The 24,059-nt window shown below is 47.3% G+C and overlaps 7 protein-coding genes and 1 non-coding gene across 9 annotated transcripts; 4 read left to right on the top strand and 4 right to left on the bottom strand.

Annotated features, from left to right (window-relative positions):
* The first annotated feature begins 68 nt into the window (after positions 1-68).
* On the top strand, positions 69-1,863 carry LOC6590551 (tctex1 domain-containing protein 2). Its single transcript, XM_002016195.2, has 4 exons — positions 69-485; positions 1,065-1,145; positions 1,206-1,405; positions 1,476-1,863. The coding sequence occupies exons 1-4, from the start codon at positions 336-338 to the stop codon at positions 1,639-1,641; spliced, it is 597 nt and encodes a 198-aa protein (XP_002016231.1). The 5' UTR covers positions 69-335; the 3' UTR covers positions 1,642-1,863.
* A 660-nt stretch (positions 1,864-2,523) lies between these two features.
* On the bottom strand, positions 2,524-6,340 carry LOC6590550 (RNA-binding protein spenito). Of its 2 annotated transcripts, XR_003408524.1 has the most exons (4): positions 6,265-6,340; positions 5,405-6,039; positions 3,149-5,335; positions 2,524-3,086 (listed from the first exon to the last, which is right to left on the bottom strand). XR_003408524.1 is itself a non-coding variant. In XM_026986689.1 (3 exons), the coding sequence occupies exons 2-3, from the start codon at positions 5,974-5,976 to the stop codon at positions 3,496-3,498; spliced, it is 2,412 nt and encodes an 803-aa protein (XP_026842490.1). In that variant the 5' UTR covers positions 5,977-6,039; positions 6,265-6,340; the 3' UTR covers positions 2,524-3,495. The 2 variants fall into 2 exon arrangements, 1 of the variants encoding a protein (XP_026842490.1); XM_026986689.1 differs by having other exon boundaries at positions 2,524-5,335.
* A 232-nt stretch (positions 6,341-6,572) lies between these two features.
* LOC6590549 (septin-2) lies at positions 6,573-8,051 on the top strand. The gene has a single exon (XM_002016193.2). It carries the CDS (start codon positions 6,691-6,693, stop codon positions 7,954-7,956), a length of 1,266 nt encoding a protein of 421 aa, XP_002016229.1. The 5' UTR covers positions 6,573-6,690; the 3' UTR covers positions 7,957-8,051.
* A 255-nt stretch (positions 8,052-8,306) lies between these two features.
* Positions 8,307-9,860, top strand: LOC6590548 (zinc carboxypeptidase). The gene is made up of 2 exons (XM_002016192.2): positions 8,307-8,666; positions 8,735-9,860. Exons 1-2 carry the CDS (start codon positions 8,322-8,324, stop codon positions 9,725-9,727), a joined length of 1,338 nt encoding a protein of 445 aa, XP_002016228.2. The 5' UTR covers positions 8,307-8,321; the 3' UTR covers positions 9,728-9,860.
* Positions 9,806-11,708, bottom strand: LOC6590547 (protein RRNAD1). The gene is made up of 5 exons (XM_002016191.2): positions 11,487-11,708; positions 11,218-11,433; positions 10,335-11,149; positions 10,080-10,270; positions 9,806-10,018 (listed from the first exon to the last, which is right to left on the bottom strand). Exons 1-5 carry the CDS (start codon positions 11,562-11,564, stop codon positions 9,906-9,908), a joined length of 1,413 nt encoding a protein of 470 aa, XP_002016227.1. The 5' UTR covers positions 11,565-11,708; the 3' UTR covers positions 9,806-9,905.
* Positions 11,709-12,406: 698 nt separating this feature from the next.
* On the top strand, positions 12,407-23,635 carry LOC6590544 (SH3 domain-binding protein 5 homolog). The gene is made up of 4 exons (XM_002016189.2): positions 12,407-12,991; positions 21,543-21,605; positions 21,666-21,843; positions 21,912-23,635. Exons 1-4 carry the CDS (start codon positions 12,950-12,952, stop codon positions 23,042-23,044), a joined length of 1,416 nt encoding a protein of 471 aa, XP_002016225.1. The 5' UTR covers positions 12,407-12,949; the 3' UTR covers positions 23,045-23,635.
* Trnal-aag lies at positions 15,688-15,769 on the bottom strand. The gene has a single exon. It is a non-coding gene; the product is annotated as a tRNA-Leu (tRNA).
* Positions 19,646-24,009, bottom strand: LOC6590545 (SAM50-like protein CG7639). The gene is made up of 5 exons (XM_002016190.2): positions 23,930-24,009; positions 20,932-21,482; positions 20,750-20,861; positions 20,134-20,692; positions 19,646-20,073 (listed from the first exon to the last, which is right to left on the bottom strand). Exons 2-5 carry the CDS (start codon positions 21,444-21,446, stop codon positions 19,922-19,924), a joined length of 1,338 nt encoding a protein of 445 aa, XP_002016226.1. The 5' UTR covers positions 21,447-21,482; positions 23,930-24,009; the 3' UTR covers positions 19,646-19,921.
* Positions 24,010-24,059: the final 50 nt, after the last annotated feature.

Below are 24,059 nucleotides of genomic sequence, written 5' to 3'. Positions count from 1 at the left end.
TTGTAATCTGACCTACAATCGTAGGGCTCAGGGGAGGGTTCTCAGGGAATTCTCTGGAATATTTTCAAGTCTAAACAAATATGAGAGTCGTCGTACCTTACCTTTGGATCTCGATGACTCAGAGCTACTCAGATTTCATGAAGACATCACTGACTCAGACTCAGACAAAGTTTTAGTTTAACATCACGCCAAGCTATGATATCCCCGAATCCCAGTAGGCTATCCCAGTTCTGGGATTCTGTCCCCGCTCATCTTAGATATTTATTTGTAGTCACAACAGGAAGAGCTAGTAGTTTTTGCCTTTAAAATAAAAATAAGAAAAAAACACTCGGATAATGTCCGACACTCCAGAAGAGCAGCCCACCAAGCAGGATGGGCCTGCGGCTCCCGCTGCCAAGGAGGAGGATAAAGCAGCTGCGCCTGCTGCTTCTTCTAAGGAGAAATCCGGCAAGGGAAAAGACAAGGACAAAGCGGGCAAGGGAGAGGTAAGTTCGGCACTCGGCAGTCGGCTGCCAAGTGGCACACAAAAACACATCCACATCCCAGCCATCGGCATCGGATTGGGGGCAGAATGTGTGCCATTTATTGATCCAACAATGTCCCGGGACATTGCCACGGAGACATGCGGCACTTTGTCATGCTGGAAATGGCTAATCATTTGTGGTTTTATGGTTAACCGCGACGTACTCGACTCGATTCCAACATTGACGGCACGCCAAGCGTTCAACCGAAATGGCCGACTCTGCAGCCAAGAACTGGTCGGGTCTGGTTACCCTGTGTCTGGGCCAGGAGCGTGAGAAGGTACACGATTGATTTTGCCATCATGATTCCATGGGTATTTGATGTCTTTTTAATGGATTGATGCTTGTTACGAAATGTGAACATGGGAATGCATTTGCTGCCCGAAATTTGACACTGTCACGCATATCCCGGCCAGGCATCAGTTTTGGGTTGGGTTTAGGGATTGGGATGTGTTGTGTTGTGCAGTGCCGTGGATCTGGTTTTGGGTTTGGGGACATGTCTAATCCAGAACTAACGTGTTGTTTCGTTCCGCCACCATGCAGAGAGGGACTGGCAGCCAGCGCACATCTCTGACTAAGTCTGGGGGGGTGACCAGCCCCTTCGGCATGGCTCCGCAGCCGAAGGTAAGTTCTGGAAGTTCCCTTAAATCCCGTTCCCCGTCTAACCTGTCCCTCTTGTGGTAGCCCACTATGCGCTTTATGCCCACGTATCGCCTGGAACCCAAGAACCCTTTGAACAAGGAGCGGGTGGAAATAATCATGAAGGCGGTTATGAACAAGCACTACAACGATGAGTACATGTTTCATCCAAAGCACTCGCTGCACATGGCAGCCCAGATCAGCGAGGAGATCAAAAATCGCATTAAATTAATGAACTATGATAGGTAATCACCATCCCCATCCCTATGTGGAGTTCTCCCTAATCCCCAGTCTATATAATCTGCTCTCCCGCAGATATCGTTACATAGTGCTCGTCACTGTGGGCGAGTGCCTGATGCAGGGCCTCTATTCGATGGTTAACTTCTTGTGGGATGCTGAAAAGGATGGATTCGTCACATATAAGGTGGAGCAACCTTCATATTATGCCATCTGTACAACCTTTTATATATATTACGATTGAACTTGGATTGCTATTAAATCAAACATAAGTGTTTACGTTGAACATATCCATGGCGCGGATTATTTTACCTTCCTGCTTCTGGGATCGGATTGGATCGTTGCACTGCATCACGACGGGCACTAGAACTCACTTTTTTCACAGCGAAACTTTGAACACATTGACATTGACATTGTAATTGGGATAGATTGTTGACGATTATATTTTATTTAAGTATCAGTATAATAGACAATTGTTTGTAATATTTTTTGAAGCATAGCATGGAATATTTTCATGGTTATCTTTATCCTTTTGGTATAGGTATATATGCTTTGCTTTCAACTTGAATTATTTTACTTTTTTGCGGTACAACTATCTCTGAGGGTATAGATTCAGGATCTATTAGGCTCGATTAAACAGAATTTTCGAATTTTCAATAAATATGTACGTATCTCTCTCGATATTTGTGATTTGACAACGCACGCATACACATACACATGCACTTTCTTTTCTGGGATAGGTAGCTATTATCCATCTATAGCTGTATAGTAATGATATTGTTCCGGAATGGACACTTGAACACACATAAACGGAAAATCATATATGTATTTGTAAAATTATAATCGAAACACCACACCACACCACTTTGTTGTTGAGAGCAACCACAAGAGAACCAATGTAACAATCGCCAAACCCATTCAAACAGCGAAAACATTTTGGAGCGAATGCTACACGACGTTCTCTATTCGGATGGAAGGTGAACGTATCGGAACGGATCGAGAACAGGGTCCAGGTCCAGAAGGACCGAATACAGCACAGATTCACCACACCACACCTCACTCACCACAGCAAGCGCCAAGCCACGAGGAGATTCGAGTGAAGCTGAAGGCATCATCAGGCCACCAATGGAACAATTCAAATCATTGTTTATTTAACACACTTTTTGCACAGGGGAAAAACTGCTGCACTGCACCATGCACCATGCACCAAGCGTCAAGCACCAAGCAACGAAATCAACTCGGAGGGCACTGCTTAACTGCTCATCTGCTTGAGAAACGAGTTCTGGTGTTTGCTCGCATGTAATGTCGACAATCAGACTGGGGGTGCACTTGTTGTCGCACTATTTTACGGTCTTAAACTAAAACTTTGCATAAACAGGGTATCGAAAATAACACAACTCGAAATAAGGATGAATTTCAAAATAACACAAAACTCTTTTTTGCACTCGTTGAATATTTTCTGAATTGTTTCGTAAGGGAGATAGATATCTTGCATTTCATTCGGAAATTGGACACTTTATCATATATAATTACAAATTAAAAAAAATACTTGTGTAGTTTAGATAGCAATTACAAAAAACTTTTCTTGTGGGTTTCATTCCACAACTTTTTAAGCACAACTGTACACTGTCACTAACACAACGGGAGAACTTTCAAGAAACCATAAGGATCAGACTGCCTCTCAAAGAACTGCAAAAAGAACAATAATTGATTAATTACAATGGATTATGGGGGATTACTGGTTCTGTTACTGGTTATGGGATGTCTGCTCAATTCTCCGGGTCTTCTCTAAGGGAGTGCATGGGTGTGTAGATATTTCTATGGCTAAGTGAATCGAATGTGTTTTTGTGTATGGGGATGTGTGATGTCTAGGATGTCAAGGATGTCTGGTGTCCACCATATACACGACCCTTGCGTGTATGTCACGTCTCCTCTGGATAGGGGACTCTTAGATACATTAGGTTTTCTACTTAATAGTTACGTTGTGGAGGGGAGTGTGCTTTCCAACGAGCCCTGTGGATAGCTTTTTACCTCGCAGTTTGTCCAGCACTTTAGCTCTCCTCCTCCCTACACTGCCACTCCCCTTCCCAGGCCCAAGTTAGGCCGTTCCACCGCGCACCACAACAATGACGAGATGATCCTCCTTGAGGGCTTCCTCGGTGAGGCTGACGCACGTGCGCTTCAGCAGCTCTGTAGAAAAGTCACAGGGGGGGAAGGCATACAGAACTCCCGTCGCCTCGGTCTCCTTGTTCAGCAAGGAGATCACACCAGCCGCCTCCTTTTGCTTTAGGTAGGACACAAGATTGCGCAGTGGACGCGTCTGAACGCTTGTGTCATCACAATTGGTGTCCACCGTGGATCCGGCCAGACCCATGAAGATGGCATGCGCCGAGGAGGAGGCGATGCGCTTCTGCACATCATCTAGCTTTGGGGGATCTAGGCGCAGTCTCTGGGTTATGCGTAGGTTATGCTTGCCCTCCTCGTCCCGCATCAGAGACTCCACGATGTCCGTGTCACCGTCTGTCAAATGGAACTTGGCCGGGAAGAGGGAGCTCTTCAGGATCAGAGCTCCAGTCCACACCGTGCCGCACTTGCGCGCCACTTCTGGTACTGTGGTGGCCGTGCCGAGTACATCGTTGCGTCGAGTCGAGGTGTCAGAGTCGGAGCCTGGAGAACGGCCGCGCTTGAGGGGCGAACGAGAACGGGAACGCTCAACGCCAGGTTCGCGTGAAATGGAACGAGCTGTCCGATCGTAGGACTCGCCCGGTGGACGACGCCACTCATCATCCACTCCGCCTGGTGGCGGCACCGAAGAGGGCCCTCCGCCCAGCGCACCAGGGTGTGGAGGCCTGTGTACATCATTGTGATAGTGATACATGCCGCGACCACGTCCGCGATAGCCACCACGACCGCGGTAGCCGCCACGCGGCGGATAGGGGGAATAGCCGCCCCGGGGGGCATATACAGGTGCCTCTTCGTAGTAGGGATCGTACTCCGGACGTCGATACTCTAGTGCGCTCTCATCGTACGGCGGCTTGGAGGTCTTAAACGAGGACGCCGCTGGTGTGGCTCCCGGCAGCTCTGCAAAATCAGTGCGCAGTCTACGCTCCGGACCGCCCAGGGGGAAGCCTCGCATCTCCTTGACCGCTGCTGTGGCTGCCTCCACCGTCTCGTATTGTATGTACGCGTAGGGCTCTCCTTTTTGATACTCAATCTTCTTGATGGCCCCAAAGCGGTCGAATTCTCGCTCCAGCTGTGTCACCGAGGTCCAAGCACCCAGTCCGCCGATCCACATGCGTGTAGCTGGCGTCACTTTTCCGTAGCCAATCTTACACTGGAACTTGCCAATGTACTGTCCGGAGAGTTCGATTTTGGCCCGATGAGCCATGTCAAGATTCTGGTAGCGCACAAAGGCGAATGCGTTTCCGGTGCCAGGCGGTGGCCGCTTTATATCGATGTCGTCGACCACGCCGTACTTGCTGAATATGCGACGCAGTTCATCGTCGGCTATGGTCACCTCCAGGTTGCCGGCGAAGAGAGTGCGCGTCGCGAGTGGATCATCCTCGGGCTGCACGTGGTGCAGATAGTTGGGAAACTTGTCCTTTTTGCTCTCAGGCTTTTCATACGGAACATGCGGTGCTCGCGGGGCCATAGGCCTCATGGGGGGATACTGATGGGGCGGAGGATGACCTCCGTGCAGATGATGCGGATGACCACGGTGCATCGGGGGACCACGTGGTGGATGAGGATACTCGTGGTGCATGGGACGGTACTCGCGTGGATGCACTGCATGCGGATGCATATGCGGTAACGATCCGTAACGATCGTACGGATCAATCGGAGGTCGGCGGTGGTCGATGGGCCCACCTGGTCCCATGGGCGAGCGCGAGTAGTGGTAACGTTCGTAGTCCGGCGGCGATATAGAATGCCCGCGAGGTCTGTAAATATTTCAGGTATCGGTAATTGCTTGCAGGGAACAACTACAGCTCAGAGCTAACGAATCATACCTGTAGTCAGGACGGGGGATCGATTTGTACACTGGCTCCACCATCACCATTTTGTCGTAGATGATCAGGCGCGGCTTGTGATGCTTCGCCTCTCGAGCATCGTCAGGTGTGCGGAAGCACACGTAAGCCACCCGCTCGTCGAGGTCGTGCGCGATGCGAACACTAAAGTCCCCGAATTTCTTGTACTCGCGGTAAAGCGTCTCCTCGACGAACTCGTCCGGTGCCTTTGGGGGCAGTGCACTCACGCACAAAACCTTGTAGGCGGCAGGGCGTTCCGCAGACGGCGGCCCACGCATGTACTGCTCCCTATGCGGCGATCCGTAGCGGCCACGTGGACTCGGTGACCTATCCAAACGGCGTCGCATGCGCTCCGGGGAGATGCGTTCGGGCGAGTCGCCTGGCACTCCGCTGCCATTGTCGTAGCCGCGTCCTATGCTCCTGGAGTTCCTGGGAGGCAAGGGTCCTCTACCTGGACCAGGGCCTGGGGAGCGCGAGGCGCTTCGCTTCATGTTGTGGATTTTGACTGTGATGCGATCGAGTTCAGGTCCGGGTCCGTCTCTATGACTACTCATGAGCGGGTGGGTTATGCTCTTGCAATTATGGGGCTGCCTGAGAAGCTTTTCTCGTGACTATGTCTGCAAGATGGCCAAAAACAGAGTGAATTGAAAACTAAGTGATGAAACGCGACCCGAATAACCAATTAGTTGCATCGTACAAGTGCCCCTTGGTGAAAAAAGAGAAAAGACGACACCGACCATGGCAGAAAAAAAATGGCGGCCGCCACTGACAAAGAAAAAACTCTTTAAGGGTATGTAGGGAGCCCAATGAAAAGAAATTCGGTTTGCCAATTAAGTCCTTACCACTGTTTTCACTTCGAAACTAAAATATATATTAACTTTAGCCAATTCGTCGGTAAAATAGACCACGAAACGCGTTTTTTCTGCGGCGTTGCAAATTCTGTATGCGCTAGAGGTGGACTTTCGGCGATGAGTCGGCGAGTCGGAGCATCGATGTCCCCGATATCGGCAACGCAACTCTTCTCGACATAACCTTTATGGAGGGAAAATCTCTGTGCTCTTAAAATCCGAATTCAAAGTAACGCAGGTAAACTGAAAACAGGTAAGGAAGCCTTCGTATTTAGGTAATTAAACTCTCATTATCGCAGCAGATGCTGGGAATCCCGATGACTAGTCTGACGTGTTGGTGTTCTTGAAATTTGGCTATCTAATCATATAAAAGGACACCGGCAAAGATCTTGAGACTGACAGTTTCGAAGCATAGACGAAATGGTACATGTAGCAACGGAAAAGGCATCGGTGGCGGTTCCACGACAACTCCAACTGGGGGGCCATGTGGGCTTCGACACTCTCCCCGACCAATTGGTCAATAAAAGCGTGCAGAATGGCTTCAGCTTCAACATCATGTGTATTGGCGAAACGGCGCTGGGAAAGTCAACCTTGATGGACACCTTGTTCAACACCAGCTTTGGGTCGGCGCCCAGCACCCACAACCTGCCCAATGTCAAGTTGAAGGCCCACACCTACGAACTGCAGGAGAGCAACGTTCGGCTGAAGCTAACAATTTGCGACACGATTGGTTACGGCGACCAGGTTAACAAGGAGGACTCGTACAAGGCGCTCGTCGAATATGTAGACTCACAGTTTGAGTCCTACTTGCAGGAGGAGCTCAAGATCCAGCGATCGATGGCCACCGCCCATGACGGGCGCGTCCACGTCTGTCTCTACTTCATCTGCCCAACCGGACATGGCCTAAAGTCGATGGATCTGGTGTGCATGAAGCAGTTGGACAACAAGGTCAACATTATACCGGTCATTGCCAAGGCCGACACCATATCAAAGTCGGAGCTGGCTGGCTTCAAGGCGAGGATTCTGGCCGAGTTACGCGAGAACAAAGTTAACATATATGAGTTTCCCACGGACGACGAGACGGTGTCCGAGACGAACGAGTCCATGAACAGCCATGTTCCCTTCGCTGTCGTCGGCAGCACAGAGTTTGTGAAGATCGGCAGCAAGATGGTACGCGCCCGCCAGTATCCCTGGGGCACGGTGCAGATCGAGAACGAAGTTCACTGTGACTTTGTGAAGCTGCGCGAGATGCTCATTCGCACCAACATGGAGGATCTGCGGGAGCAGACTCACACGCGCCACTACGAGCTCTTCCGCCAGCGACGTCTGCAGCAGATGGGCTTTGTTGATGTGGATTGCAACAACAAGCCGGTTTCCTTCCAGCAGACATTCGAGACGAAGCGCACCAATCACTTGGCCTGTCTGCAGGCCAAGGAGGAGGAAGTGCGTCAAATGTTTGTGCAGCGTGTCAAGCAGAAGGAGAACGAGCTCAAAGAAAGCGAGAAGGAGCTGCACACCAAATTCGAGTGCCTCAAGAGGGAGCATCTGGAGGAGAAGGCCAGACTGGAGGAGACCCGTCGCCTACTCGAGGAGGAGTGCCAGGAACTGCAGCGCCGCAAGCAGCAGCTCTCCAACGGCAGCAGCCACCTATCGACGCTGACCCTGGGCCGCGGAAAGAAGAAGTAGGTCACATTACATGAGGGGGTATAAAAATATTGTAAAACCATTTGCAGTACCTAGGATTAAGCATGTCACATTTTCCATGAAACAATAAAACAACGGACACGCGAAACATGTCTGCGACTCTATTTCTCTCTTGATTTTCCGGATTAGTCCACAGCTGTGACGGATCTGGTTTGCCCGCACCCGCACCCTCTCAATCGCAAACATACGTACATATGTTTCCTGCTCGCCTGCTGCAAAGTGTTGATAACAAATACTCTCTGGGCCTCGAGCCTCTCGCTCGCTCTTGCCTGCATATACATACGCTCTTCGGCGAACTAGTCTACGGCCTGAGAAGGGGGAACGGGGACAGAAATAATATTATAAATATGCTAACATGGCTAGTCGGCGCGCGGTTGTTAGTCATTACGATTCTGACGATGGCAGCGAGTGGTATTAAACTGGAATGTGGCGACGAAATTTGCCTGATTGACGCTGGGTCCCCGCCCCCGCCGGATCAGGCCCGGTACGACCATTATCGCATCTACAATGTACAATTTGACAATCAGGAGCAGATCGAGTTGTTCCAGAAACTGGAGGACCAGAGCGACAGTCTAACATTCATCGGCCATGCCCGCGAGATTGGCCAGAAGTTGTCCATTCTGGTGGCGGCTCATCGAGTGGCAGACTTTGCCGATCTGCTGAAGACCTACAAGCTGAAGCATCGTGTTCTGGTATTGCATGGCGATTGAATCTCTTCATTATACGTTGATTTGACCTCTAACATTTGGACTCTTTGCAGACGTACAACTTTCAGGAAAAGATCGATCGCAATATGGGCGAGGTGCTGCCCGAGAGCATTGATGCCACGCAGTACGACTGGCAGCATTTCTTCCACCTGAAGACCATCTACGGTTGGATGGATGTAATGGCGAAGAAGTACCCCGATCTGTTGACCGTGCTCGACATGGGCAAAAGCACCCAGGGCCACGCCATTAAGGGCATCAAGCTGGCCAGCAATCCGGACAACAAGGCCATCTTCATTGAGAGCGGCATACATGCCCGCGAATGGATTGCGCCGGCCACAGCGACGTACATTATCAATGAGCTGCTGACCTCGCAGGACCCTGGCGTGCAGAAGCTGGCCAAGAACTTCAATTGGATCATATTTCCCTGCGTGAATCCCGACGGCTACAAGTACACCTTCGAGCATGACCGCATGTGGCGCAAGAATCGTCAATTGTTCGGCACCTGCCGCGGCGTAGACCTGAACCGAAACTATCCCGATCACTGGAACTCCACCGGCTCCAGCAGTGATCCGACGCGCTATGACTTTGCCGGCCCCTCTGCCGGAAGCGAGCTGGAGACCCAGTGCCTCCTCCAGTTCATACGCAGCAACGTCCAGAAGGAGCAGATCAAAACATACATCGCATTGCATTCGTACTCGCAGATGCTCATGTTCCCGTACGGATACACCAAGGAGCGTGTGTCCAACTACGACGATCTGCAAGAGTTTGGCAAGAAGGCGGCGGCCGCCATCAAGGCGGAGAGTGGACGCGACTATGTCAGCGGGAGTCTCTACGAGACCATCTATCCCTCGAGCGGTGGCAGCATGGACTGGGCCCATGAAGAGGCGGGCATTCCGATTGCTTACACATTCGAGCTGCGCGGACCGCCCGACAGCCAGGACCTCTTCATTCTACCCGCCGTGGAGATACAGCCAACAGCCAGCGAGGCCTTCACCGCCATTCGCACCATTGTGGAGGCAGCCGACGAGAAGGGCTACTACAACTAGGAAGGAAGGTCCTGAGGAGCAATATCTATCCGATTCTATCCGTTCAACGATCTAGACAGACTTTAAGTACTTAGTGTATCTGACTTATGATAATATCTTTATCTTTGTTTTAATAAACCCTTATAAAAAACAACTTTAAATCTTTAAGATAAGCCACTTGAGGTCTGAGGTTTGCGGTTTATTGCTGACCCAGATTATTACTGAGGCAGCGTCTGGTTTTCACAGCCCTGGTGATGTGGTTTCTCGGCGATAGGCGGGGATTGAAGATTGCCTGAACCTCCACCTGACAATCTGCAAGTAAGGGATTGCTTGTAAAGGAATATCATATAAATCAAGAGGATCAGAAGAATACCATTCTCAGATAGAAAGAGAGCACGATCGTAGAGGATAATGCTTTCCACAAGCGGCGCCAGCATTAGGCGAAGCGTGTAGAAGATAACGAGCCGCTTCCAGTGCTTTACATCTGCATCGCATTGCCTAATACTCAGAGCCTGTCGTTCTAGCATTTCAAATCGAGTCCCCTGCACGGCTTTCTGGAAATAACTATAGACCAGACCATCTGGATATCGAATTATCAAGATAACAAGGAGTGTGGTGCACGACTTACTCGTCGAACGACATTCCAGGGGCATGTTTTACGTTACGGAGAGCACAGTGCCGCAGATGTGGAAACTGCTGGACAATAATGCGTTCGGCGGCGGCCCTAAACGAGTGTATTTTCAAATGGTCATATTGACCAGCCTGTAGGCGATCACGGTACACCTCCATGGCATGGCAAGAGATCTCCCTGGCCTCGTAGCTGAGGTTAGTATCTGTATCCGGTTTGCTCTGCAGGAACGCACTTAACGGATAACCATGCACCTCCGCGCCGGGATGTGTTGCTGGAGTGCTCATTTTCTGGTAGCAGCAGCCCACGAAGTTCAGGAACTTGGCTTGCGAGCACCCAAGGAACATTCGCATCAGGGTCGCCCCCAGATTCCCACACGGATGCAGGCCTATGATTCCAAATCGAAAGTCATCGCTTGCCAGCTGCAAGGTATCCCGGATCCCGGCGATGAATTGCGCCGGTTGCGTGTTACTCTCCAGACGCTGAGTGAGATGTACAGGTCGCTTGTAGCCGCTGGCCTCCGTGAGCTTTGCTGCAATCGACTCCAGCTTCATATCAATGGCCACTGCTTGCTGATTTAGCTCGGTCTGCATCTCGAAACAGCAGACTTGTATGCCAAATCCATAGCCCAGAATGCGTGCCAGGTGACCAACGCCTGCTCCGAAATCAACAACGAAATCCACTGGTGTCGTCCGGCAGCTGAGAGCACAAATTTCAGCCATTCGGGTGATTTCATGTTGCTTCTTTGGCTTGACTCGTTTCATGAACAGGTGCTTCAGCTTGGGATGATGCAGCAACGGACAAGGAAACGATTCCTGCATGCGAAAAGACGATTAGTACCATGACCCTCTTCCTCTTCAGGCTGGGGCTAGAGTTTACCAACTTTGGGTTGATTCTCCTCTGTCCGCCCAATGCAGAGATTACGAAGTGCTCGACGCAACGCCAACAACTCCAGCGGCCATACTATGCTCGTATTTTTGGGAGCAGCTTCACTGTCACTAATGTAGAGCAGCGCCTCAAATCTTTCCATAGGAATGCTTTCAAGGTGATGTTGCCAACTATCCGGCAGTTTGCTCCAATGGTCATCCACATAAAAGTCCTACGGAAGGCGAATCAATTAATAAGTGAATAAGACTCAAACAATTCACTTACCATAACGTAGGAGTTCAAAAGCCATTCGTACCGTTTCAGCAACTCCAAAGAGGATCGCAGTTTTTGTTTTGTTAGCATCTTTGGAGCCGGTGATGAATTAATACCAAAGCATGATGTACATACCCAGCAAACAAACAAACGTGACTTTCGCGAAAAGTCCGCAAAACTCTCGCAAGCGAGCCACAGTCTCGCAAAAGATATCGTGCAATGCTCGCAAAAGATCCGTTTGCGAGCTATCATAAACTATACCTTAACTGTAAAAACCTGAACGACACAAGTATACAAGTATCATATATCTATCATTTGCGGGTCCAATTGCGAGCGTTTCTTATATGATATAATTTGCGAGCGTTTGGTTTTCTGGGTGGTCGTTGTCCACAGTGTGACCAGGTACACTGTTGTTTGTTAACAAATAAAATCAGATAAATATTCAAATTTTTTATGAAAGAAGACATGTATTTTTTGAGGGCCATATAACGCTGGAGGCCAACAATTCACCTAGAAAGCACCGCAATCAACATAATAATACAATTAATTTAGATAGGTCGATAGTGTTTGTCATTCGACCATAAGTAGAATCGAAAATCGCGGCTATCGATACAACTGTTAACAATGCAGCGAAAAAATGAGTCGTAGTTTTGAAAAGCCTATAGAAGGGGTATGGACAACAGGCAAAAACAGCCAAGGCAAATTGCAAGGTTCGTACGAACCTCACCTCGCGTGTGAGGAAAATATACCATGAAGACATAAACTCGATATTTGGCTAAAGGGGTGGAATTTACCTTGCAAGCGTTGGCTTTTCGAGACGTTTTGCCTGTTGTCCTTACCCTCTTTTTCATCCCATTATGTAGCCAATGTGTAGTTACCGTGTAGTTCTGCTGTTTTTGTAAATATTGTATTGTTAGAATTTGTACCGCCGCGGTCGGACGCGTCTCGTCTCACTTCCTCCTCCTAGGGTAGATTAGTAATTAAAAACAACTACATAAATATATTATATTCGGGGCAAAAGGTGGACCAGCAGTTTGATTTATGTTTACGTGTAATTTGTCCATGTTTAAAGTAGTCAAAAGTTGATAGAAGCCCCGCGCGTCCCCTGTGACTGTTTTGGTTGGTGGCGTCAAAGACGGCAGAGAAAATGCTTTAATATTTTTTTCTTTTAACAAAATTGGCGAGTTAAACAGCAATAGAGCCAGCCGCAGGCCTATTTACATAATATTGACAACAAATCACCAGCACACACACACCCATGCAGACTCGAGCGCTTTGAGGAAAATTAACAATTTGCTTGACGAAGGAGAGTGTGAGGGGCAAACAACAAGATCAAGTTGAGCGAAATGCAAGTGAAAATGCAAATGCAAATGCAACTGGATTTAAATTGAAAAGTGTCGGACAAAAAAGTGAAAACTAACTCAATTGACATTCTCCTGCGATTGGATCGGCTGCAGGCACAAATAAAAGCAAATATGTCGAATACTGAAGAGAGCGAGCTGGACCCGCAAATTCAGGTGAGTGGGGGGCTTCCACCTCTCTGCGTACCCCTTGTGGCCCTCAAATATGCACGTGCCCCGTACCAGGCAGTGCCAGGCGTTTCACTCAAATATACATTCATATATATGTACATATGTACCTAAGCACATATAGAAAACGCTGCCTTGGCACGTTGTTTTGTTTTTGTGTGTTGCTGCAATTGTTGTTCCTACTATTTGTTAGTTCTCTCCCCCTCTTTCTTTGTGTCTCTCTGCTCTCTTTTAATTGGCTTTGACAGACTCTTTACAGGAAAGCGCCGTTATGTTTTGCATTCCATTTCGTTGGCTCTTTTTATTGCGTGCAACCTTTTTTACGCTTTGCTGACTTTTAGCCACACTCACACAACAGAAATCAATTTCCCAAGCGGTTTAACAAATTGCAAGTTTCCTTTCCCATCGAAAAACTAATATTCATTGTGAAAAATGCTGCAGGAATTGTAACTCTCCATCACACGCACAAACACTCACAAAGTGCCCCAGGGTCAAGAGTTTGTTTCTTTATCCTCCATTTCTCCCTCTTCGACTCACACTAACTTCCTGGTAATGGGATTATATTTTGTTCTTTGGGAAATTTCCTCTCCGTTCGGGGTACCTAAAACAGATTCAAGTGCAGTTATTGCCCTCTCGCTCCCTCTATATCGCTCTTGGTGATTTTCGGGAGAGGCCTGGTGGCTGCATGCAAAATTTAATAAATGGAAATACCGAAGCGCACACGCAAGCACTGTACACCCTGTGCTCGTATAGAAGAAAGGCGTATGATGTTTGAGCTCTGTTTGGTACATCCGAGTAGGAGAGCTGTAAATGCAGCTTCCACGTTCAAAAAGCTCAAATGAATTCGTTGTTACTGGGTGTTTTACAGTCGAAACATCTCTGGATTCGGGTTCATTTCGTTGTGAGGCAATTCGAGAAAAGAGACGACACAACACAATACAAAGTGTCTGCGTCGCGTCTCTGGTTCGGTGCTTCGTATCGCCCCCGGCGCATTTTGCATAATTTAAGATTTATTTTGTTACTTGTTCAACAGCGCGAAATAATTTGCAAATTTCTAGTCGCTGGGCATTAATGGGCATTAAAGGAGGCGATGAATGTGCCGGAGAATATTCCCCGTTTGGATCAAATTGAATCCGCACTATAGACCTTCGTTTGTCTATTTTTGGAGCCCGAAAACCTAGCGGGAGACGTCACACGCGGCGTAAAAACATTACCATTGATTCTGGCCATGTGACTTGATTGAAACACTCGATAATGTCTATAAATATGGTGAGCGCGAAAATATACAATTCGAATGGAAGAATCACACAGAGAAAGAGAGAGAGAGAGAGATAAGGTTCTACTCTAAACAAAATTTGTTTTGCTATGGCATACCGAATGGAATGCGAAACCGGTTAGTGTGAGCTCTCTCATCTGTACAAAATATATTACCAAATACGCAAAAACATCTTGATTTTTGCTATGTATTATATTTTGACGATTTTTCAATGTTTTATGTGCGACTTCCTCTTTAGACAAGCTTTGTTTCCTTTCTCTGTTCTCCGCCGTTCTCTATTGTCAATTATTTATCAATGGAAAAGGTGGGTTTTGTTCGCTAGTTCTTTGCGCGTGCAGATTCTTTTATCAGAGGAAACTTGGTGACGACAAACGGAATAGACAACGAAAAGATTAGGGCGGCGATGGCCCAAAGTCTATTTAACTTCAATTCGTGTGCCTCGACAGCTGTTTCTTTGTGTTTTTTCTCCCAAAACACCGAGTATTTGCGTTTGTTTTTATTTCTGTACAAAATCCCACACGCGTCACGTCTCTGGAAAGCATTATCATTTGCGTGCCGGGGGAGTTTTTCTGCTCGTTTTCTTTGCCCAAAACTTTCTTCGTCATGGGTCGTATAATTATCTGGCACTTATCGATTATACGATAATTGTTTTCACAGACAAATGGTGGCGAGGGGAGGCGAGTTAGTTGTCTCTATCTTGGAGAGAAAACTGGTGGGAAAAACTTTGAAGCAAATTATAAATAATAATTATCGCACAGCCTTGTCCCAGTAGATAATGCTGGTAATTTGATTAGCGAAGGAAACTTTATCCACTCCACTGCTCAAACTGATAAAGTTCAATGCCTAAATGACTACCAAATACTTGGATTTGGATGGGTGTCAGTTACGCAAGAAAGGTGAGCGTACATAAGCTTCCAGGGGGCTTTTGTCAGGGAATTAGAGAACACCACTGAGGTGGGGGGGACAATGAATCAGAAAAGTGGGTCCGATAAGTGAGTCAGCGGCAATATATAGATTTTTATAATCGGACTCCAAAAATGTAGTTCTCTTAAACGATCCAATGCTTAGTACCATAAAGATTTACACCATCTTAAATTAAACAAACCTCTCTACCTTTAATTTAGTAATTGATTTTCTCACGATTTAGAGAACACGATTTTAAGTAAAATGAATCACTAAACCATGTCCAATGACATGCGTCATTAACGTGGCTTTAATTAAGTGTTATGTCGACTCAATTTTAGAAGGAAATAATTCACTCAGAAAACTTCTTAATGAACTCAAGTCTAAATTCTTTTTAGAACTGAAAACGTACTCGTATAAAATCTAAGCTCTGCTTAAAACTGAAAATGCATAGAGTAAAAGAATTCTCTGTAAAAAAAAAAGGAAAAAAAGATCATTCTCTATGTGGCAGCGGTGGGATTCGAACCCACGCCTCCGAGGAGACTGGTGCCTTAAACCAGCGCCTTAGACCGCTCGGCCACGCTACCCTTGCCAGAGCCAGCGGTCAGAGTCGGTTCTGATCGTCTGACGAGACGGGGCGATCGTCGCTTGGGTTTATTTATAGTGTGAAAAAACGCGAAGCAACTGTAGGAAGTTTATTGAAATAAAAAAGCACTTGCATAAATATACCACACCCTCTCCTCTCGCCCACTGTTTGTTGAACTTTTAAATGAAAGCAGTGCACTGTCTCTGAGGGGTGGCCTTTACCTTCATCATCATCGTCATAATAATTATCATCAATGATGCATAACTGAGAGAGAGAGAGGGAGAAAGAGTGGCTCCTCTGATTTTGAGGCTTAATGAATTCATTTACATTTTGATTTGTTTCGTTTGTGGCTCGTTGTCTTTGAATTGGAATTGTTAATGTCATTTGTATGTAACAACAACTATTATTATGCAGTCAAATGGCCATTTCCTGTGTTATCGAATCAGCAATGGGGGGAATGCCGCTGGCGTATCTTATCAGTCAGCAAGTCTCATAAATGAATATTTCACAATTGCACTCCGATTGCCTTTATTTGAACTTTGAAGAGAGACCAGAACTTTTCGGCAATTGACATTAATTTGTATAAACATTTTAGGTTCCATGCAAAGTGGGTCATTCCCCAGCCCCCCCAACTTCTTCAGCATTCTGAAAGTTCCCCCACGAAAGTTGACATAACGCTTGGAGAGTGTACGGTGGGGGTACTAGAGCTTGAACTAATTATAAAACACATTAATTGGCTTGGCTTTCGAGTTGCCTGACATTCATTCACGCAATGCTGTAGCGTTTGCTTTATATAACCACCTCTTTGACCTCTCCGCGTCTTGCAAAGCGACTTTCTTAGCCAAGAGCTGTTCCAGTTTGGTTTCGAGTACTTTCTACGGGTTGAATGTCCTTTGTGTCGCCTGCGCAAGTCGTATCGATTGTAGATATGTATAATTTTTTATGGGTTTCCATTACAGTACGCTCCTATTGCCATTTTGGCAATGTTGTCGCACCAACAGGACAAGAGAGAGACAGAGAGAGTGCGGATGTATGTAGGTCAGGTCAGGTCAGCCCCGACGTCGGCATCACGCCACTAAAAAGGCAGCTGTCGAGCGGAACAGGGAGGGGAGTGCCGGCAATGGAAAAAGGAAAGTGGAACTGAAACGGGAAGGGATAAGTTAATGTATAATAATCATACGATATGCCGGGGTGCTGTTTGCATAGGATATTGCTAATAAACGAAGGGAAAGGATGGGATAGGGGAGGCTGTTTTTGCACAGTCCTCGAGGGAGAAGTCCTATCCATTTCCTAGATGGGTGTGGCCGCACTTCCATTTTATTTATTGCTTTCTGTCTGTCTGTTTGCAAATATCCTAAATATAGTCATTACACTACATTCCCCTCAGGGCTGTCTGTTGTCTAAACAATGCGGCGGGGGCGGCCGGCGCCTTCTTGTCTGACGAAATTGTTTGGGATCCTAACGAGCCGCACTCACGTCATCTACCGATTCTGGCCAAGAGACGCGCTGTAACCTGGCTGTAACCTTTTGCATTTGATGATTCGCTTCAGTCTGTGACTCAAGCCGGTCTTCGCCTCGGGCTGCCCTTTGGCAACGCCACTCCGGCGAGATTGCACAACGAAAGGCAAGAAAAACGTCGGCACATCGCGTGATTTGGTAACGTTTCGGGCCCAGACCAGAATAGACCTTGTTCCACATGACTACGGCTGTGTTTTGCTTCAGATGTGTAAAATGATACAAATCAATAGTTAAAGTACAGTTCTCTGAAATATGTCGACAGGGGCTTGTAATATTCCAGGAATATTTGCCATATGCCATAAGAATTGAGCTCTTTTGAAAATGCTATTGATATTTATTGAGTCCAGTTCCCCCATTTGCCGTTTTGGGTGTTTATTTTTTGACGATAAAGTTGCGAAAATATTTGTACACATTTTTTCCAGCGTCATTTCAGCATTTAATATTTATTTTGTATTTTTTGTGGATAATCAAATATTTCTTTCTGCCACAATGCATACACAGCCGGGGCTACCTTGGCTGGCAAAATTTACAATTGAAATGGCAGCGTAATAAAGGTTTTTTCCCCTCCATTGGCTTCAGAGGGGGAGTGGGGGAGGTCCCCAGATAGGATGTATTTGCAAAGGTCTAGGCCCCCTCCCTCCGCCGCATGCGACAGCATTAATTATTGAGCTTTGTTTTGTGGGGTTTTTGCTTTGTTTTGTTTTTCCAGGTCTTTGCCTCAACTTTTTCAATTGCATGTGGAAATGTGAGAAAGTAAACTTTGAATTAACCAAAAACTACATCTTCCGAGGGAAATGCCAGACCAAAAATGCTGGCTCACTCCTCCTGAGTCCCTCCTCGCTTCTGGAGAAGCCAGAAATTCCAGGAAAGTTCAAGCTTCAAGCTGCCTTTCATCTGCGGCGAATCGGATACCCCAAACTGGTTTCGTTTGTTTACAGGCGCTAAAACCCGTTTGGAGGGCACCCTAAGCCTTGTCTCGGCTCTTGAATCAATCACGATTACGAGACAGGGCCAACTCGAGCGACTCGTTGAGAAGACCTGCCCTCTCGCTGGCCTCTCAGCGGCTCATGTTTGTGTCCGGGATGTGGAGAAATGGTCAACGGACACGATTAAAATCAAACTGGGACAAGCCCAGCCAAGAGCAGCCGTAAAAAGAGGCAAACCTAAAAACCAAAAATATTACAATTAAAACCCGTTTTCTCGACCACGAAATGTATGTGTGGGTCCAACGCTACACTGAAAACTTGTGTATAAAAAACCAAACTGTAACCGCATGCAGTTCAGCGATCCATGAACATGTCCGCTTCCCCATCCCATGCCCTGCCTCTGGCTCTGCCCCTGCCTGTGAATGTAGATTTTAGCCATATGGAAGAGCTAGGAATTCTGTAAAATTGTGAAACGTGCACTAAACTTAAGCAACGCATGTTTGTTTTCAACAATGGCTATGTTCGTTCTCTTACTGAACATCATAATTTCTTAAAGTTCCCCTCAAACGAGGGGAATGTAACAAATTTAATTCAATAACATGTTTTTTTCATAAAAACTTGTATACATAATATAACAAGATTAATTTCTGTGTGTGGTTTTTCTTTCTATCCTTATTTTAAATAATCAGTAATTAATGATTGTTTGGTATTATTAATGCATAAGAAAAACATTTAACATATAAATCTGCAATTTTCTTCAAGCTATCAACAAATATATGTATTTTCAGCTTACTTTTCAAAAAACTTATTTAAAAAAAAATTTAGATTTCACGAACTGAATTCATTTCAAAAATACACATTTTGGCACATTTTCCTATATAATTTGTTATTCAATATATCCAGACTTTTTCCCCTCACTCAAATTTCCCTTAGGAGAAAAGTTATTTGTTATTGAATCCGACTAAAAGCTCCGAGAAAATAAGCTAAATTGCCAGCACTGATTCCATTACTTTGCCCTTCTCTCTCTCTCTCGTCAACATCCATTTTTAGATGCGGCTTCTATCGATGTTCGCGTGGCGGAGAGCGTTGAGTGGCGCTCCTCGGGGCTTGCTTTTAGTGTGAAGCTCCTGAGTTCAATTCCAGCTCAGAGCCGTCAAGAAAAGAGTGATTTTTCGTACAGAAAAGGGGGAGGGGTGTGGTGTTTGTGACCTTTGGGCCGGGAGGGATTGGATTTGGATTTTCGCCCCCTAGATTTGTTGATGGAATTGTCTGCTCAAAATGCAATTCCATTTTCTCTCATGGGGCTATAGCATTACCTCAGTTCGGTTCCACTCCACGGAGAATATGCGTTCACTTCAAAGTCCTAGCGTCTTCTTCACTCCACAGACAAATCAAACCAACCCACATTCACAAAATTTTTTTGCTTTTCCAAATTCTTGAAACATTTTTGTATATTCTTCGTTTCTCGTTTCGCTATTAAGTATGTACACACGCGCCTTAGGAACTACTTAAATGTTTGCTGGACTACAAATAAATTTGTTTTAGGAGGAAAAATGCATTGACAAAAAATACAGAACAGGATAAATCTTCTCGAAAGACAAGACAAGCTACATTTTGTGGGATTTTGGGGGATTCTCATGGGCTCTCTGCTGTTGCGAGGGGGGGACACTACATATCCAGTCAATGGATTTGTCGAAGGAACACATTTTCTAGATGAACTCGTAGCCGATGCCAAACTGGAAGCCATTGAGCACCTTGTCGGTGGCCTGGCGACGCACTGGGATGCAGTAGTTGATTTCGATGCGTGCCCGATCGGCGAACTTGAAGGCCAGACCCATGCCAAAGGCGCTACGCATATTCTCTGCAAAGGGAAAGCCGTGAAAAGATGGGACACCGGATCAGCCGGGCAGGCTTTGCTTACCTAAGCTAAAAGTATTGGTGTTTCCAATGTTGTAGAAGAAATGCGTTCTAAAGTTGCTGGCCAGGCTCTTGAAGACGCCGGCAAAAGGCAGCGGCGCCCACAGATGCGCCCCCGTGCACCAGTAGGTCTGCGCCCCAATCGGTGTGCCGTCTACCACGGGTCCAGCTCCGCCGTATTTGAATCCTCGCAATGTCATGGGTCCGCCGCAATAGAAGAGCGAACTGATGGGCAACAAGGTGGTCTGTTTGGTCTCCTTGACGATGCCCACGCGTCCACAGAACTGCGCCACAAATCCAGAGAAGAGCGGCACATTCACCTCTCCGTGGGCTGTGCTGCTGGTGTAGGCGACGTTGCCACCCAGACCGCAGTACTCGTTGGTGGATTTCAGTAGAATACCCCGCGTGGCAAAGACATTGGCATCCCGATTGTCAAAGACCACGGAGTAGCGCACCAGTGAGGCCAGTTTGGGCCCACAATGCTCCCGAATGCCAAATGGCACGGATTTGTTCAGCAAACCCACGTTTCTGATCGAGTTCTCGTACTGCAGCGAGTGAGTTAGCTAGGGAAATACACAGATAGTTAAGTTGGCACTCGAGAGAGTTCTTTGCGCACTTACATCCACTCCCAGGCTGCTGTGGGCCGAGAAGTCAATCAAGTAGCCCACATTTGTGGATTGAAATGAGCTAATGTCGAAGCGATCCGTTTGCCTGAATATGCTGAACGAGAATCTGTAAAGATTGAAAGGATTTCTTAGTAAATTTACTGCCCAGAGGAGACTTTGTCGAGTCGGGTCCTTACTCGGGTCGATTCTCGCGAAAGCGGGTGTGAAAGAAGGGCTTCCAGAACTTGAGTTGCAGATCATTGGCCCTGGTGTTGCTGTAGCTGCCCTGCAGGGAGATGCTCTCGCCACGGCCCAGGATGTTCGGGACGGTCAGCTCTGTGCGTAGGGAGCCCTCGTTCTGGCCCACCTCCGTTCCGGCGGAGCCCATCATGCGGGAGTACTCGTTGCCCTTGAAGGTGACTTCATAGCCCTGGGGCGAGGCATCTGCCCCGCGACTGACGTCGATGTGCACGCTCACATCCTTGAAGATGCCCAGCTCGTGCAGGTACGCCTTGGTCGACATGGCCTCCAGCATGACGTCCTGGAAGTTGTCCGCCTTGAAGAGTCCGTCCGCCGCCCTCATCACATAGTCGTTGTGGGTCCGCAGCAGCCCGCTGACATGAACGCGATCAACGCGAGCGGAAATTTTACCCAGATCGTATTTAGAATCCTTGGAGGACGCGGCCCCGCCGCGGTGTTTCGATTGAGGCATCTTTGAGGTGGTCCAAGGGCAGGAGATTAGCAATTACTGGAAATGAACGAAAAACAAAGGCATTCATTAAATGTTCATTTTCTGTTCTCTCCACAGATTGAATTGGAGAATCTCAATAGTGCTACGGATGAGATAAACAAGCTGGAGATCGAGTTAGAGGTAAGTGGAGACGGGCTAAATGGCTTGAAGCTGCTTTTACTCATGTTTTGCCGCCCACAGGAGGCCAATTCCACCTTTCGGATTCTGTTGAACGAGTCCACACGGCGCCTGAAGCTTTCATCCAAGAAGCTGGGCAGCTGCATAGAGAAGGCCCGTCCCTACCATGAAGCTCTGGAGAAGGCACGCGAGGCACAAATCCAATGCCAGCAGGCAGCGGTTAAATTCCAACGAGCCAATGGTGAGCCAATGAACACACGCTTTGAATTATCCGAGTAACCCATAAACTCTCGATTTTCCCCATTCAAGAAATTCATGCCGCGGCCAAGGAAACGGTGGCGCTGGCCGAGCAACGTTTCATGTCCAACTCACACGAATGGCAGTTCGACAACGCCTGGCAGGAGATGCTGAACCATGCCACCCAAAAGGTGATGGATGCCGAGACCCAAAAGGCCGACTGCCATGCCGAGCACCAGAGACGGACGCGTCTCTTCCACACGGCCGAGCAGAAGTTGCAGCAGCTGGAGGACCGCTTCAGGAGGAGCATCAACAAGTCGCGACCCTACTTCGAGGAGAAGCAAGTCTGCCAGGATCAACTCCAGACCCAAAAGAATCGAATTCAAGAGCTGCAACAGCAGGTGGCTGGGGCAAAGAGCACTTATTCCACGGCTTTGCGAAACCTGGAGAGGATTAGCGAGGATATACATAGGCAGCGCGGGGATTATCCCACACCGCCAGGACCCCGCGAGCCGGGCGTCGGTGCCGAGCTGAACACGCCCACGTCCAGTGCTTTGCCTTCGCTGCCGGACTTTCAGATGGAGCTGGAGAAATGCGACTATCCCTCTATAGCCGGCAGTCAAATGTCATTGGCGGTAAAACAGCCAGCAAACACAGCGGAAACTGAGGACGAGGAGGATGCCTGCGACTACGATGAGACGGGGGCTAGAGAGTTTCGAGGCGCGGTCGACGAAGGCGATCTGGAGGCCCTGCGTCAGAAGGTGAAAATCCTCGCAGTGCGCCCCATCGAGGGCGGGGATGGTCAGCAGCAGAACGATGTCTGGGAGCACGAATTGAAGGCCACGGTGGATAAACTGGATCATCTAATGATGCTCAAGGAGTCAGCCAAGCGGCAGCAAACCGAAAGGTTGAAATCAACCGAACAGAGGCCCGACTCCCTTGGAGCCGAGGCCCTTGAACGCCACTGCGATGTTGTGGTGAAGATCACAAACACAACCAGCTTGCCAGTCACACCCCAGCATCACCAGCAGGAGCCGCCGACGCCCATCAAGAAGCTGCAACAGCAGCTGGCCCCCTTGCCCTCGGTAAATGTGTCCATGCGGGAGCTGCCGCTGCTGGCGCGTCTCTCAAACGAGCTCCTGGACCGCAGCAATGCTGCCATTGTCGGAGTGCGCCGTCAGCTACGCAGGCGCTCCCTGGAATAGGAATAGGAATAGGCGGAGGAAGAGGGGAAGCAGCAGGGAACAGGAGATTTGTTTATATTAAATGAATAATTGTAAAAGCTAAATGCCGCATTTAAGTACACTCTCAACGATAAGTCTACACACCTACATGATATATATTTTCGTATAAATGTTGATCAATTTCTAATCTAATGTCTCTGTATTTGTTTCTCACTGTTAATACTATGTAAATGTTTTGTGATTGAAATGCGTAAAAAAGCAGAGAAGATGAGGAGCAGGAGCTCTGCAAACAATAAGCAGCTTTAAGTTAACTTTAACATGAATAGAAAGGGAAAAAATCACTAATTTAAAACGAATGGGGCACCTGCACTAAATAGTTTTGCCTAAAAATAACACAGAAAATAATAAAAGGAATAGAAGCCATTTTCGAAATGTAACCAATTCAATTAGGTAATTACTCGTAAGTGGAATTCTCAAAGGGAACGAAGAGATCTAGATCTATAGAGATGTAGTCCGTCTAATCCACAAATGAAAGTATTTCTAACATGTTTAGTAAGATTCATGATAATGATATCCCAAACTGAATAATAAAACATAAATTCTAATTCAAAAGCGAACTGTTGTGTTTCTGGCCGGTGTCACATATTTGCTGCTGCCCACTAATCTGCTGGCATGTCGATGGTGCAGTGGCATTTAAGATTTCATTCCCCCAAAGCTGATGCAATTGACAACCGAAATAGTGCAACCGAAAACACAAAAAAGTGTGCATAGTGTGAGGGGCTCTAAAAATCGAACAATGATGTCATTGTGACAATTGCATGCGAATTCTAACGGGAGAAAACAAAAGTTCCGGCCCAAAATTATGTAAGCGAATTGTCTCCAAATGTAATCCATCAGCTGACTTACCTGTGGGTTGTTGCCTGTGTAGATGAACACGCGCGGATATCGTACTTAATGTTGACTAGTATTTGGAGTTGTAGGTATTAAGCGTTATATATTATATTTTAAAAATTAAAACTAATTTCCCCGATTGAAG

The sequence above is a fragment of the Drosophila persimilis genome, unplaced genomic scaffold (assembly GCF_003286085.1).
Source record: "Drosophila persimilis strain 14011-0111.01,24,50 unplaced genomic scaffold, DperRS2 tig00000002-arrow-pilon, whole genome shotgun sequence".
In the NCBI taxonomy this organism is placed as follows: domain Eukaryota; kingdom Metazoa; phylum Arthropoda; class Insecta; order Diptera; family Drosophilidae; genus Drosophila; species Drosophila persimilis.
This window is presented reverse-complemented; position numbering and strand designations above follow the sequence as displayed.

Coding starts and splice junctions, on each gene's coding strand:
- LOC6590547 (XM_002016191.2), bottom strand. CDS start 11,564: ATGCTAACAAAACAAAAACTGCGATCCTCTTTGGAGTTGCTGAAACGG. Junction 11,150..11,217: donor CAGAGGAGAATCAACCCAAA/GTTGGTAAACTC, acceptor TTTCGCATGCAG/GAATCGTTTCCTTGTCCGTT. Junction 10,019..10,079: donor TCTCTTTCTATCTGAGAATG/GTATTCTTCTGA, acceptor CCTTACTTGCAG/ATTGTCAGGTGGAGGTTCAG.
- LOC6590550 (XM_026986689.1), bottom strand. CDS start 5,976: ATGAGTAGTCATAGAGACGGACCCGGACCTGAACTCGATCGCATCACA. Junction 5,336..5,404: donor ATCCCCCGTCCTGACTACAG/GTATGATTCGTT, acceptor AAATATTTACAG/ACCTCGCGGGCATTCTATAT.
- LOC6590545 (XM_002016190.2), bottom strand. CDS start 21,446: ATGCCTCAATCGAAACACCGCGGCGGGGCCGCGTCCTCCAAGGATTCT. Junction 20,862..20,931: donor TTTCGCGAGAATCGACCCGA/GTAAGGACCCGA, acceptor CAATCTTTACAG/ATTCTCGTTCAGCATATTCA. Junction 20,074..20,133: donor CACCAATACTTTTAGCTTAG/GTAAGCAAAGCC, acceptor TTCCCTTTGCAG/AGAATATGCGTAGCGCCTTT.
- LOC6590548 (XM_002016192.2), top strand. CDS start 8,322: ATGCTAACATGGCTAGTCGGCGCGCGGTTGTTAGTCATTACGATTCTG. Junction 8,667..8,734: donor AGCTGAAGCATCGTGTTCTG/GTATTGCATGGC, acceptor GACTCTTTGCAG/ACGTACAACTTTCAGGAAAA.
- LOC6590549 (XM_002016193.2), top strand. CDS start 6,691: ATGGTACATGTAGCAACGGAAAAGGCATCGGTGGCGGTTCCACGACAA.
- LOC6590551 (XM_002016195.2), top strand. CDS start 336: ATGTCCGACACTCCAGAAGAGCAGCCCACCAAGCAGGATGGGCCTGCG. Junction 486..1,064: donor ACAAAGCGGGCAAGGGAGAG/GTAAGTTCGGCA, acceptor GCCACCATGCAG/AGAGGGACTGGCAGCCAGCG. Junction 1,406..1,475: donor AAATTAATGAACTATGATAG/GTAATCACCATC, acceptor GCTCTCCCGCAG/ATATCGTTACATAGTGCTCG.
- LOC6590544 (XM_002016189.2), top strand. CDS start 12,950: ATGTCGAATACTGAAGAGAGCGAGCTGGACCCGCAAATTCAG. Junction 12,992..21,542: donor AGCTGGACCCGCAAATTCAG/GTGAGTGGGGGG, acceptor TTCTCTCCACAG/ATTGAATTGGAGAATCTCAA. Junction 21,606..21,665: donor AGCTGGAGATCGAGTTAGAG/GTAAGTGGAGAC, acceptor TGCCGCCCACAG/GAGGCCAATTCCACCTTTCG.